This window comes from Ceratotherium simum, chromosome 4 (assembly GCF_057802395.1).
Source record: "Ceratotherium simum simum isolate JZ-2026a chromosome 4, ASM5780239v1, whole genome shotgun sequence".
Lineage (NCBI taxonomy): Eukaryota > Metazoa > Chordata > Mammalia > Perissodactyla > Rhinocerotidae > Ceratotherium > Ceratotherium simum.
In genome coordinates, this window is record NC_141903.1 from 87,839,911 (window position 1) to 87,854,928 (window position 15,018).

Genomic DNA, 15,018 nt, shown 5'->3' on the forward strand with positions numbered 1-15,018 from the left:
TGTGAATTTTCCTCTCTTGTCTTTTGATGTCTTTTTCCTCTCTCTATCTTTAGCCAAGCCATATTTGAAATCAGAGGAGGCTATTTCCTACTCAATTTTCATTCCTAACATGGGCATCTAATATTTTGGGTTGGTGGATGGACAAACAAATGTACAAGCATGCATTGAGAACCCACCAGAAAAGTTAGCTGTTGCATGGAAAGCCAACATATTTAGATCCAAGTTAGAAGAACCAGTTCCCTAGTTCTACAGTGGTTCTTCTATTCACTTGTTTTATAACCTTGGCAAGCCTTAATCTCCCTGTGCCTCAGTTTACAACGTCTTTAATATGAATGCCCTTTCTGCCTTCTCACTGCCAGTATCTTACTTTAGTCCTTTTCACATCATGCCTGAACTCTTGTAAATTCTTCCTCACTGCCAACCCCACTGCTTCTTCTTCAGGTTGTCCCTTATACTCCCATCTGATCAATCATCCTGCAGTACCATATATCATCTCATTCCTCTTTTTTTTTTTTGTGGGGAAGATCGGCCCCGAGCCAACATCTGCCAATCCTCCTCTTTTTGCTGAGGAAGATTGGCCCTGGGCTAACATCCATGCCCATCTTCCTCCACTTTATATGGGACGCCGCCACAGCATGGTTTGACAAGCGGTGCGTTGGTGCGGGCCGGGGATCCGAACCGGCGAACCCCCAGTTGCAGCAGCAGAGCGCGCACACTTAACTGCTTGCACCACCGGGCCGGCCCCTCTCATTCCTCTTTTGAGTAGGTTTTTAGTAGTTCCCTTTGGTGTATAGGATAAATCCAACCCCCTTAGCTTAGCCACCTCTCGGCCTTTGTTTACAACATTTTCTTATCCAGTCATTAACTAGCTGCTTCTTCCTTTCCTTGTATTCAGATCCTACCCTTACTTAACACTGGGCTTCATTCCCTCCTAGTCATGAAGCCTTCTCTTACCACATATCCCCACTGATCCTTTTTTCCCCCAACTCCCTATGGCACTTGATACAGCGGTTTTCAGCAGAGGTCTAGGGAAGCCTGAGGTTTGTAGCGTTGCTTCAGGCCCACTGAAGGAAGGCTGCATCCCTCCTCCACCCCATCTCCACTCTGCTTGGATATGTCGGGATTGTATTTAAGATTTCCTTTGAAAATGTTCTTTTAGCAGTATCATTTGTGGACTGTATTTTTGCTTTTTTTTCCTCTTTCATGTGTGTCTTCTGTTTTCAGTTAGGTTTTAACAGTTTTTTTTTTTAATAATTTTATTTATTTATTTATTTTTCCCCCAAAGCCCCAGTAGATAGTTGCATGTCATAGTTGCACATCCTTCTAGTTGCTGTATGTGGGACGTGGCCTCAGCATGGCCGGAGAAGCGGTGCGTCGGTGCGTGCCCGGGATCCGAACCCGGGCCGCCAGCAGTGGAGCGCGTGCACTTAAACACTAAGCCACGGGGCCGGCCCTTCAGTTAGGTTTTAAGTTACTTGAAGACAGGGACCATATCTTGAACTTCTTTGTCTCTCCCTTGCTCAAGAAATACTTATTGCTAACTTTATGAATTAATATTTATTCTGCCTAATTTACAGGATATTGTGAGACTAAAATGAGACACAGATGCTTTGAAAACTGATGTCAAATTGAGTAAATGCGACTACATTTATAGTGTTATTTTGGAATTAGAATTTGTTGGAAGCTAAAACTTTTTCCGTGTTTTAATTTATCTCATTCAACAAACAGTTGAGCAAGTACTAAGCACTAAAAATTAATACGTTAAAGTCTGCTCACACAGACTAGTACAAACAAAAACACACAGATTTGTATTACGAGAGAAGTATGGTTATAGAAACGTGTGAAGTACATCTGTGGAGCAAGGAAGGCATGTACAAGCGGTGTTTAGGTGAGTCAGGTTGTGCTTTCCCTCTAAGTGGAATCTTAATGAGTAGAAGTTGCAAGGTGAGCAAGGCAGAGAAGTACCTTCTAGGCAAAGAGAATAGCATGTAAAAGTCTCCAGGACATGAAACAAGATCTTGAGAACTGTTGTCGGTAGAGCTAGAGCATAGGAGTGGCTGGTGAAAGTGGGGATAAGCCAGACCTGCACCGTCCAATATCATGGCCACTGGACACACGTAGCTACTTACATTTAGATGAGTTAAAATTAAAAATGCAGTTCTTTAGTCATACTAGCCGTATTGCAAGAGCAAGTTAGGTGTATGTACTATTGGCCACCGTGTTGGAGAGCATAGCCATAGAACATTTCCATCGTCACAGAAAGTTCTATTGGACAGTGCTGAGCTACATCATAGAGGACCTTGTGCACTTAATTAAGGAGTTAGGCTTTTTCTTGTAGGCAATTGTGAGCCTTTAAAGAGTCTTAAGCAGGGTAATGACATGATCTGATTTGCATTTTTAGAAGATTTTTAAATTTTCAGGTATCTGATCTCAAGTACATAGGAGTTTTAGAATCAGTCAGACATTTCCAGTTAGCACATAGCTTTTGCTTACAAAGTATAATTAGAAGGAAAGTAGGTAGCCTGGGCCTCTATAATTATTACAGTGGAGAATAAAATAAAGAAGGGATTTAAACACCCTTTTAAGACTTCTAACTCAGCTGGATAACTCTCCTGAAAGCTATTGTTATTCTTTATATTAGTCTGAAAAAATGTTTCTTTGTCTTTTGGTGAAGTTACTGGATGATAAATGTTAGTGATAATGTTATGTGATAAAAATTTTCAGAAACTATTACTCAAGATATTTATATCCTTATTTTCTTATAGGATTTGCCATTATGTTTTGAAAGCTAAGACTAATAACTGCCATGACTTGATAATAACTTGACTAAATCAAGATGTTAAATAGAATTGTCATAGATTTATTAATCAAAGTAATTTAATTAGATTTACTAACAAAATAAAAATGTTGCTTTTAGTAATATGAATTAAATGTTCATGCACATTTGCTAATTTGGGCCCTTTCTTACAGTTAACCCAGTATCCACTCCAGTTGCACTCCCCACCCCAGCTCTTTCTCCAAGCTTGATAGCTGATCTTGAAGGTTTAAACTTGTCAACTTCTTCATCAGTCATCAGTGTAAGTAATTTTCAGAATATATTAGCTCAGTTTTCAAATGATCCCGTTGCATCTTTTTTATTAAAATGCAAATAATTGAAGTAGATTCTCGGTCTTGAACAGTTTCTCCTCTAATAAGTCCAATTCAGATCTGATCTTTTAATTTTGTAAATGTTTTTTTAATTTGCTCCACCCAAACCATTATCCTCTCAATTTATTTTTGCTTGTTATCCACATTTAATTATGTGTACATTTTTCTCTGATCCTGTTGTAAATCTCTAACATACGAGGGTTCTTTGTAGACTTGAGTTAGTTTATATACATAAATTCTGCCCTAAAGAATTGTTGTCTACGTTAACACACTTTCATTCCCATATTCATTCTATTCCTACCACACTGTTCTTTTACCATAGGCTATTAAAAATATCTGTTTTCATTTAAAAGCTCAAGAATGTTTTTCTCTTGGCATTATCTTCATACATTTATTTACATGTCTTGGTATCTCTAAGAAAATTCTTTAATATTATTTATAGGATGTGACTTGAAGTGAGGCAAGAGGCTTGCCTACCTAAAAATAATGCCAAAACCATCAGCCTGTCATAGTACCTGAAACTGCAATAACTTTTTCTGTGTTAGCACATTGTATTCACTAACCTTTCCCTCTAAATCAAGCATGCTGCCTAGGATGTATAATTTGTTGATATGCTTGACCTCCTGTTAATTTGTTGTCAGAAATCTGACAAACTAAGAGACAGAACAGTAAGGTCTGATGGGAGCACAGATAGCTTGAATGGATCTGGTGTATCAGTGGTTCCTAGGGCTGGCAGGGCACTTGAGGGTACAAAATTGGTGATCTGAGCTGCCGGGGAGCATAGAGCTGCTTCTGCCAGAAGTGGGAAAGAAGAGTACCTAATTCTTGTAGATTATTATAAAAAATCCCCCCTTCAAAGCAAATGTGATGTCAGGGCCATGCAATGATCAAAAGAGCTCCATGCATTTCTCTTCAGCTTTGGTCAGCTCACTTAGGAAGTATAGGTGAAAACTATTAAGCTTATAATGTTTTTAAGTTGTAGAATGTGATTATCTCTTAACCACTCAGAAATGATTAAGAACGGTATTTGGGATTTTAGTTTGCCCTTCTTGTTGCTAAAAGGAAAAGGTACATTAAAAGAGAGAGGGGAAAGCACTGAAAACAAGCAGTTAAGTCTTTCATTTATTTACGTAATAAATATTTATTGGGCATTTGGGGTAGGCTGTTAAGAGAAAGTGGTAATCAAAAAATCTATAGTGAGGTAGTTAGTGCTTGAGGGGAAAGGAGGCCCCTGAAAACTTAGGAGGCAGTGAGGTTAGTGAATAAATGACTTGGGCTCTGATACCAGATAACCAGGGTGCAAACCCCTGCTTTGCCACTTTAGCTATGTGACCTCAGGCAAATTGCTAAGTAACTTTTCTGCACCTCAGTTTCCTAGGAAAATAACATGTACCTCACAGGATTGTTGTGAGATTAATGAGATAATAAATGTAAAGCTCTTAGAACAGTGACTGGCACATTGTCATCACTCAGATATTAACTAAATTTTCGGAAGTGATATGATATGTGATAATGGGCCCTGAGTAGACTCTCATACTTTATTAGCTATAAGAGGAATGCAGTTGAGATTAGAAAAGCTTATAGTAAATTTTCATTCATCACAAAGTAATTGAAAGACTCACCGTTTTCTACTAAGAAAAATATTTATTGGTATGGTCTCTTCAAAGGAAAAGAAAAGCTTTCCATCCAAGGAGTGTGCAAAGAAAGGCCAGCCAAGTGATGTGGCTGAGGGCCATCCCCAAAGCTAACACAATGGTCAAACAGGTGGGAGTAAAAGAGTGGCACCAGAGATTCACCAGCAGCAGTCACATGAGGAAAGGAGTAGAACTTGGCACAAAGAAAAAGTAGAACTTTGAAAAGTGGAACCTATAGGAATAAACTCAATATTCTGGTGCAGAATGGCCTGGCTCCTAATCTCACCTCTAGCCCTCAAAACAGTACTTTGAAAAGAAGATGAATCAACTAGATTTTAAGTTTTCTCATATGTGTATGAATTTAGAAAGAAGTGGACTAAAGACATCAGAGGTAAAATCCAAGAAAAACCCTCAACAATTACACCCCCCATAAAAGGGTATGGGACCTCAACAAATATAGGTGCCTTCTTGATCCTGAAATGAAATTGAGAGATAGGAGGATGTCCATAATTTTAAAATCAACTCATTGCCCTAATTGAATAGAAAGAAGAAATAGAAGTAATTTATAATAAAGTAATAGTTATATTGATATATAAATACTTGACCAGACTATACTAGAAATGTAATGAAGCCGTTACACAAGGCTGGCATTCGTATGTAGAACCACCATGGATGTGGCAGCTATAAATGCAGACTGATACAGGTGTGTTGTATTAGCAGCTCAGATGCTATGGGTTGTGGTGTTGCCATCAGAAACATAATTTTCTAAAACATTGAACAGTTTTTCTGGTAGTTGTACTCCTGGAAAATTGAGTACATTAAAACCTTGCAAAAAAAATGCTTTGTACTTATATGTACAGTTCTAGGATCAGGTAATTTTAAACACGTTTTTGCCTCATAAATGTCCAACAAGGCATTTGAAAGTTGTGAGGGGACCAGCCCGGTGGGGTAGTGACTGAGTTCGTATGCTCCACTTCGGCGGCCTGGGGTTCACGGGTTCAGATCCCAGGCGCTGACCTACGCACCACTCATCAAGCCATGCTTTGGTGGCGTCCCATATAAAGTAGAGGTGGATGGGCGTGGATGTTAGCCCAGGGCCAATCTTCCTCTACAAAAAAGAGGAGGATTGGCAACGGATGTTAGCTCAGGGCTAATCTTCGTTACACACACACACACAAAAAAAAAAGTTGTGAGGAACATGGTATAATCTTTATTGTGTGGATCTGCCCTGTTCATTGCAGGGCATGTAGCATTCCTGGCCTTCACCCCTTAAAGCTAGTAGCATCCTTTACTTTACCCTCCCCTAGTCATGTGCCAGCCACAAACATTCAGAGCAGTATGTATAGCAGTTAAAAGCACAGGCTCTTCAGCCAGACTGCGTCTGTTCAGATCAGAGCTCTGCTGTTCTGTAGAATGAGCGACCCTGGGCAAGTCAGCTTACCTCTTGATGCCTTGGATTTTTTCACCTTTAAAATGAAGATAATAAAGCTACCTATCTCATAGGGTTGTTGTTACATGAAATGCTTATAATAGTACCTAATACATATTAAGCACTGAGTATTTCTTGTTATTATTTTTTGTTATTACATTATTACAACTTTGTAAAGGAAAGAAAGTGTGACCCAAGGAAATTGTATTATCTTTCTTTATAAAGGCTACACATAAACATTCTCAAGACTGACTCTACATAAGAGACATTCTTTCATAACTGTCAGTCTTTCTTTAAAGAAAAAAAGGGGATAGGGACACTGCTCATGTTGAAACCACTTAAAGGATGATCCAGAATAATAGACTCAGTATCAATGGGAATTATGGTCACAGAATTGAGTATAAATGATAAAATAAAAATAATATAAGAAACCAAAACTAGTAGGTGGGGAGAGGAAAGGATGAGGGAATGCATGTCAGTCATTTCATTTTTTCATAGTAGGAAACCAGTCAACAAGGTGCAAAATTGAAACGGCTTTTGTTTTTGTTTTTAGTGAGACTCAAACTTATTAATGGTTTGTATATGCTCAAAGAGTATTTATCTGAAGTTTTGGAGATTTGTTTTTTGTTTTAGTTTTATTTTTAAGTTTCTTTTTCTTCAGTTCAATTAAAGTAAGATTATAATCCCATTCTATAGGATAATTTGTCTGTTTCTCTGTATATCTGTCTATCCATCCATGTTTGCAGAGATGTTAACCACGGGTGACAGTAGTTGTAGGTGGTATGATTTCTGGATGATTTGTTGCCTTTTTTATACTTTTCTGTACTAAGTGTTTTATAAGTTACCAATTGACTTTTTAAAACAGTAAAATTATGTAATGATGTTGATCAAATGTCTGACCTGAAATGAGCATGTGGACAAATTTAACACTGAAGAAAAAAAAAACAATAAAATTATTACTATAAAAATGGGCAAGGGCCGGCCCCGTAGTGCAAGTGGTTAAGTGCGCACGCTCCGCTGCGGCAGCCCAGGGTTCACCAGTACGGATCCTGGGTGCACACCAACGCGCTGCTTGGCAAGCCATGCTGTGGCGGCGTCCCATATAAAGTGGAGGAAGATGGGCATGGATGTTAGCCCAGGGCCAGTCTTCCTCAGCAAAAAAAAAAAAAAGAGCGAGAGAGAGAGAGAGAGAGAGGAGGGTTGGCAGATGTTAGCACACAGCTGATCTCCTCACAAAAAAAAAAAAATGGGCAGAAGTACAAAATAGGCAAAATTAATTTATGATATTAGATGTCAGAAACGTGATTATCCTTAGTGGAGTCAGTGATTAAAGGAAACACAAGAGGAGCTTCTGGGGCTGATAATGCTCTGTGTTTGATCTGTATTCAGTTTATGAAAAAAAATCACTGAGCTTTGCACTTAAGATTTATTTATCTGTGTATATTGCACTTCAATAAAACATCTTTTTAAAAGTGGACAAAAGATACAAACATTATTCATAAAAGAGGACATATAGATAATAGATACATGAAAAATGTTCAGAAGTAGTAATGAATAAATGCAAATTTAAAGAACCATTTTGCCTGTGACATTGGCAAAAATTACAAAAAACAATGTCCATTATTGGTGAGGGATGCAATGAAACAGACATTATACACTACTCCACTAATGAAAGTATAAATTAGTACATCATTCTGGATGGCAATTTTGCCATCTATGTAAAGAGTCATCAACATATACATACTCTTTGACCCAGTAATCTCATGTCTAGATTTTTCTTTTAAGGAAATAATTAGAAGTACAAAGATTTATGTGCATGGTTATTTCCAACCTCAATGTCTAGTGATAGGAGAATGATGGTTATATAAAGTATGGCAGAGTCAGAGAAGGTTGCACAATCTTCAGATGTTTTTATTAAATACTTTAATGAGATGAGAAAATATGATGTATGAAGAGATAAAAAGGAATACAAAATATTATGTATGTGATCTCAATTTTGTAAAATTGTACATTCATACTGTGTTTTTAAATATAGGGAAAATGAAAGAGTAGAAGAAAATGCATTATAATGTTAACAAGTTTTCTGAATGATGAGATTATAAATGATTTATATTTTCCCTCTTTATATTTTTCACTATTTTCCAGAGTTTCTCTAATCAAGGTGTAATATATCTATTATTCAAAAAGCAATTGTTTTTTAATAGAAAGGGAAAGCATGTATGAATGACTAAGATTCCTTTTTATTGGCATCTAATGTCTAATATCTGTCTTTCTGAATCACCACTACTAATTAGTTGGATGAAATTGAGCAAGTCATTTGGTTTTCTCAACTCTAAAATGATGGCAAGGTAGAGCTCCTAGTTTCCTTTTAGCTTTAATATTCTGAGAATCTATGAACCAAAGATGGAATTTTGAAGCAATGAAAATAGTTATGCTGGGATGATTTGAGAAAGTTTGTAAAAATAAATAGATGAAACATTTTTTAGCTTCTATGATGACTTCCTAGTCCATAGATGATTTTTATTTATTTCAGTGGATTATTTAAGTTTGTTTTCCTTGTGTATTTGGCATAGTATGCGTAGATTTTATTTTTTGAAATGACCAAATATTTACAATGAAACCCAAAGAACAGTTCCTTTTTCACACTAAATAGTTTTCAAATGAAAAATTTCACTATTTGTTCTAACCGTTTGAATTATATATTCAGAATACAGATTCCTAGAATACATGATTCCTAATAAATATTATTGTCATTGTAAGGAAAAGCCTTATTTTTTCAGAGTGTATGATAAAGACGACGTATAAACACAATATTTGTTTCAGTCTTACATGAGAATAATTGGCAGTTGAAGAATGAAGAAATATTTTAGTTCCTGCTGTAGTATTTCAGTGAACAAACTGTGAATTTTTTAGTGAATTATTAGTGAATTTTTTTTACTAGATTATTGTTAGACTAAGAGTTTCTAACTTGTCACACGTCAAGCCCTGGGAACTCAGAACCAGCAATCCTCAGAGTGTTAGGCTTCTGGAGGGAATGAGAAAAGAGAGAGGAGGGAAAAAGACAGTTTTCATTACAAGAAGAAATGTGAAATAAGATTAAAATTTTCACCTCTGCTATTAGAAAGATTGGAGTGAAACTCCAGTCTTTTCTGCTTTAGATGACTTTTTGTGTACTTTCGGTACAAAATTATGAAAGTGAATTCAACGGTTCAAGTTACCTCTGGTACCTGTTTTAGTCTATTTTCTGCTAATAAGGATCACTGTGAAATCTTGTCTCATTCTTTGCATTTTTTATGTTTCTTCTCAGATTAGTTGTATAAGAAAGTTTATTAATTTGTTCACTTAATATTTAAGATTTATGTTTCTATGGAAAAGTGACCTGAATTCTGACTGTACTACATTATGAGGTTCCCAAGGCAATATTCCAAATGCTGTAAAACTCATAATGGAAGCATAGCACCTGTGTTCTTTAGCACCTAAGGTCAGAAGGTTTGTGTGGGAATAGACTGAGTTCCAACTTAAAATACCAAGAATTCACTCAGAAAGGCAGGACGACATTTAGGAAAAGCATTGAATTTGGAGCCCAAAGACCTGGTTTTCACCCTTGGCTGAGCTACTTATTTTCATTGTGACTATGAGCACTTCTTTGACTTGTATAAATATCAATTTCTGAATTTATAAAATGGAGATAATGCTTTCCCTAAACACTTAATTGTGTTTTCATGAAAAGAAAATGAAATAATGGACCTGAAAATGTTTGGATTCTATTCTTTGGCTCTCTTGTGGAGTGAGAAGAGACAAATGAGGATGGAATTCTAGGAAACATCATGCTTTAGGAGGCAACAAAGGAAAGGCGAAGTAAAATGAGTCAAAGAAGGAGGTAAATTGTCGAGCATGATATCAGGAAACGCACAGTTCAGGGAGGGAAACAGACAAATTGTTATACTAGAGGCACGGATCTGCTAGGTGCTACTGGGTGACAAAGATCTCTTAGAAAAGCATTTACATATGAGACCTTGGAACTGAATCTTGAAGAATAATGAGTTTGTCCAGGTGGCTGGGGTAGAACAGGAATGACATCACTGACAGAGGAAATAGTGCATGTGAAGGCTTGAGGTGTGAACAAACTTGGAGTATTGGAGAAACAATAGTTTAGTGTGTCTAAAGTATGGCACATATAGGTTGGGATAACCAAGTCTGATGCTGGAGAAATACATTGGTGACATACTGTCATGGGAAGATTGTAGTAATGATTCTTTAATTTATTGCTTTCCAATGTTTACATATCACGGTACATATAGAAAAGTGAGAGCATTTGTGGTGTGCTCTGGGGTTGACAGAGAATGCTGCAGGAGGTGGGAGGCACCAGCCCAGGAGCTCCAACCACCACAGCCCCCTCGGCCTTCCTGAGGGCGAGTGGTGGGGCAGCAGCACAGCACACAGCTAACCCATTTGAGGCACATCAGTGAGAAAGCACTGACTTTGCTGCTATAATAGAGCAGATTTGATCCTCGGGGATCACAGTCACTAAGGAGAATTTAACTTAGGAGCATGCAGGAAGGTTCATTAAGAAAAGTGATCATTAAAGAATACAAAGGTATGGGCCGGCCCCGTGGCTTAGTGGTTAAGTGCGTGCGCTCCGCTGCTGGCGGCCCGGGTTCGGATCCTGGGCGCGCACAGACGCACTGCTTCTCCGGCCATGCTGAGGCCGCGTCCCACGTACAGCAACTAGAAGGATGTGCAGCTATGACATGCAACTATCTACTGGGGCTTTGGGAGGAAAATAAATAAATAAATAAAATCTTAAAAAAAAAAAAGAATACAAAGGTAATATATTGAGGAATAATAAGTAATTCCAAGAACAGTCTCGGAAAGAGAAACCAGAGTTGCAAAAAGAAAAGCCCAATTTGAAATAATATGCTACTTGAAGTTAGCCAAACTCCATGCGAAGGGCACAGTGCTCCAGCCTGCTGAGTTGGCCCAAGACTACTGAGGCCCACTGCCAAGTTTAGGGGTTTCCTGAAGCCACCCTTGAGTTTGATAATTCGCTAGAACAACTCATAGAACTCAAGAAAGCACTATACTTAGGATTACAGTTTTATTGTAGCAATAGGATACAGATTAGAACCAACCAAAGGAAGAGACACAGAGGAAATTCTGGGTGGGCTCTAAATTCAAAGCTTCTGGATTACGCTGTTGACATCAAAGTGTGGCATTATGCATGGAATATTGCCAACCAGGGAAGCTCACCAAGCTTGGGTGTCCAGAGTTTTTATTGAGGCTTTATTACATAGGCATGATTGATTGAGTTATTGCCACATGGTTGAACTCAGTCTCCAGCCCTCTTCTCCAGGTCAGGATGACATCAGTGGCCCAAAGGCCCAACCCTCTCTTCATGTGGTTGATCTTTCTGGTGTGGCCAGCCTCCATCCTGAGTTATCTGCTTAGCTATAAGCTATCTAGGCGCCTACCATGAATCACTTCAATGATGTAACTATTGAGTGTGGTCCCCTAGGGGCCCACCATGAATAATAAAGACATGCTTGTCACTGGGAAATACCAAGGGTTTAGAGGTTACCTCTCAAGAGCTAGGACAAAGTCCAGATTCTCTTTAAATGAGACCAAATTCCTTACCGCACTTATGCCAATTAAGTGTTTTATTCGTTCAGCGAATATTTGTTCAGGCCAGAATATGAGGCAGGTGCCAAAGATACAGTGGTAAACAGGATGGGCTAGGTTCCTGCCTTCAGGGAGTTTACAGTTGAGTAGGAACATGAAGGAAAATTGCCTCAAAGGTATGTCATTACAGTATACTGAGTACTTTCATTTTGTTACATGGTTTTGCCCATTTTGGAATTTCTATAGATACAAGTTGTCATTGTTTGTTGTTATTTCTCTGATTACGTACATAAATACTATTATTTTATTTTGGCTAAACTCCAAAGTCCCACCTATTCCCCTCTGTACTATTACAGCTTAAATTTTGACATTTAGCAGAGTTTAAAATTTAGATATTTGAACTACTTTTCCTCTCTAAGAAGTAGAAGGATAATTGCATAGACCATGCTATTCGCTGTCTGTTTTCCTTGAATTGGCGCTGTGGGGCATCACGTCGTCAGTGAAGGAGTAAAGCCTCATGATGATGGTGCCACCTGCAGCATTAATTAAACTAAGTTCTGTGCGTGTTGTTATGGGTAGCCAGCAGGGAATTGCCTCTGACCAGCAAAAAGATGGCATTAAGTTTGTCAGTATGACCAAGAATCCATGTAACTGAGGCCCCCACTCCCTCAGGAGTTTACAGGCTGAAGGGTAGGAAGAAGGAAACCCATAGGTAATATACTTAAATTTGGGCAGGCAGAGTGAGGCAAAAAAAGGCATTTTTTAAATACACAAACTAAATTCAGCATCCAAAGTTAGTGTTTATCTTTAGTTCTGTTGAGTTCCTTATCTAAGGAATATAGAAAAATGGCTAGCAACTAGGCTTATAGCTTTTGCTATTGACAAAGATTGGCGACTAATGAAGTTATAACTGTCCATGATTAGGGATGAGGTCCTGACCCTGTTTGTATTGTAGGAACTTAATTGGAAAATAGAGAAGAGTGTCTATCAGACCTGCTTTTGGTATGGAGGTCACTCTTTGGGTTTTGAAGCAATGTGAAGAAAAAACAAACTATAATTCATGAAGCAGAATCTGATTCATGGAGTCTGAAATTTACTAAACAGTATTTGGAATTATTAGGACAGTTGCTCATTATGATGATGACAATTGTAATTGAAGTTGATTTCCATTTCTTTTAAGTGGACTTTTATCTTAATTATCTTAAGTAGATCTTCTTTCTCTCTTATTTTATTGATGTGAGGCTAGGGCATTTTAGTTTTGTTTTCCAGTCATCGTGTCTTATACTGCCAGAGTGCCAGCTTTCTTCTAGCCTGTGTACAAGGACAGATTGCTTCGAGGGAGTCTTTGTTGAATACAAGCATTTACTGAGTCATGTGCCAGATGTTTCATGAATATGTGATCTCATTCCCCAGACCAGACAAATGGTAATATATCTATGATAAAGTTTATTTCCTAATATGGTGGAAGAACTCTCTTTTAAAAAATATGTATTTTTTACACTGTACTTTAAAAAGTTAAGGTATATTCAAGCCCCAGGCTAAGAGACAAGTCCAGCTAAGATCAAATTCCTTTGAATTTAGAGGAGGAAGAAATTATAAGTCAAAATTAAAAATAATTTTGTCATTTTAAATTTGGGAAAAATCCTTTATTTGTTCTGATGAAAATGTCAGTAGTCATGGAACTATGATAAAAATAATGAAAAATTACTGGCCTGGGTCTGCTTAAATTGAAAACATTTTTTAATTAAAGTTTGACAGTATTTTGTGCTTCCATGGCCTAGCCATGTCCCATCTTATTCTTTCATTCAGTTCTCTTTTGAGTATGAGTTGCTTTAATTTTTAAATTAAACTTTAAGGTCTACCATACTACTGCTTCATCTTTGTATTTCTACACTGCTTCAGAGGTCTCATAGTTAGTAACAGACCATTATCATCTCTCCCTTTCCTAGATTATTAAAAGGAGCTACTTTTTAAGAGAGATTGTATTAATTTTTAGTTGCAGGGTTTTTATTGCAAAATATTTTTTATTTAGCCTAAGCAAATATATGCCAGTCTAAGTCTTGACTGGTGGATGGTACTCGCAATGCTTTTCTATATTATAATAAAATTCTCCACAATGAGAAATCCACTATATCAGATGCTAATTATAGTTATGAATGAACTTGTAGTTATTATGGAAAAAAAACAGATCACCCACAAAAACAAAGAAAATATGTATATAAATCTGCAAGAAATTAAAAGATTAAACAGGAGATGGTAGAGAAAGCCTTGGGCCTTTCCTTTTCTCTTCCTTCTTTGTGGTGAGTAGTTCCTTATGCTTCCTGTGGGTTCCCTCTCCTCAGAGCTGAGACACTCCACTGAACATCTCCTGACTTCTTTCCTAAGGTGATGGTTTTTACTCTTTATTTATTATAACTAAATGTACTGTAATAGGAAATGAGAGGTTTTTGAAATATCATTTGTTTAAAAAAGATTTAATCTTTTCTGGCAATTTAATTTTACATATCCAAAGTTGATTGAACTTTGCGTTACTATCAACTGCTATATTTCAGATTGTAATGCTTGTGTTGATTGTGATATTTGCAGTGAAGAAGACATTTTTTTCAGCTTAAGGTATCTTAGATTATTATGCATTGCCAATCCTGTATTGGTTATTATTAAGTCATATATCAGCTGGGTTAACTTCTGTTACTTTTGTTGTTCTTAAAAAAGCTTGCCAAAAATATTTTGAACATTGGGCAGGGCATGGGGTGGAAAATTTACAAGTATTAATAAGTCTTTTGACATGAGAAACCTGATCTAAAAATGGAAAATATTATTGTGATACTTACAAAAACTTTGTTTCTCTTCAGAGGAAAAGAAAATGAATTTAACTGTAGGGCACATGCCCAACTAACACTAAGAAATTGATATATTACCAGAGAGCAGACTGTGGAGTAAAAAGATATAAGTACAGTATATGACCCTAATATCAAAGAAAAGTAAAAGCCACTTATCTTAGAATATATCAGACACACTATTATTCAAATCATTCAGGAATGTAATTACAGACAGCTTTTATAGGCCTATCAATAAGAGTTATTTCTTTAAATTTACAGCTGTTCCACATTACTGAATATATAAATATCTCCCCCAAATGTTAAATTAATACTGAAGATCTCGCTTATACTTCTGCTCAAAAAACAGGAA

General features: G+C 37.1%; 1 protein-coding gene and 1 non-coding gene across 3 annotated transcripts in view; both read left to right on the plus strand.

Moving 5' to 3' along the window:
• Nucleotides 1-15,018, plus strand: part of AP3B1 (adaptor related protein complex 3 subunit beta 1) — a 254,487-nt gene that overhangs the window by 181,946 nt on the left and 57,523 nt on the right. For both annotated transcript variants that reach the window (XM_004420431.3, XM_087430137.1), the window contains exon 22: nucleotides 2,971-3,077. In XM_004420431.3, the coding sequence (XP_004420488.1) occupies nucleotides 2,971-3,077 (107 nt within the window). The remainder of the gene's footprint in view (nucleotides 1-2,970; nucleotides 3,078-15,018) is intronic.
• LOC147917357 (small nucleolar RNA SNORD78) lies at nucleotides 7,083-7,147 on the plus strand. The gene has a single exon (XR_015552128.1). It is a non-coding gene; the product is annotated as a small nucleolar RNA SNORD78 (small nucleolar RNA).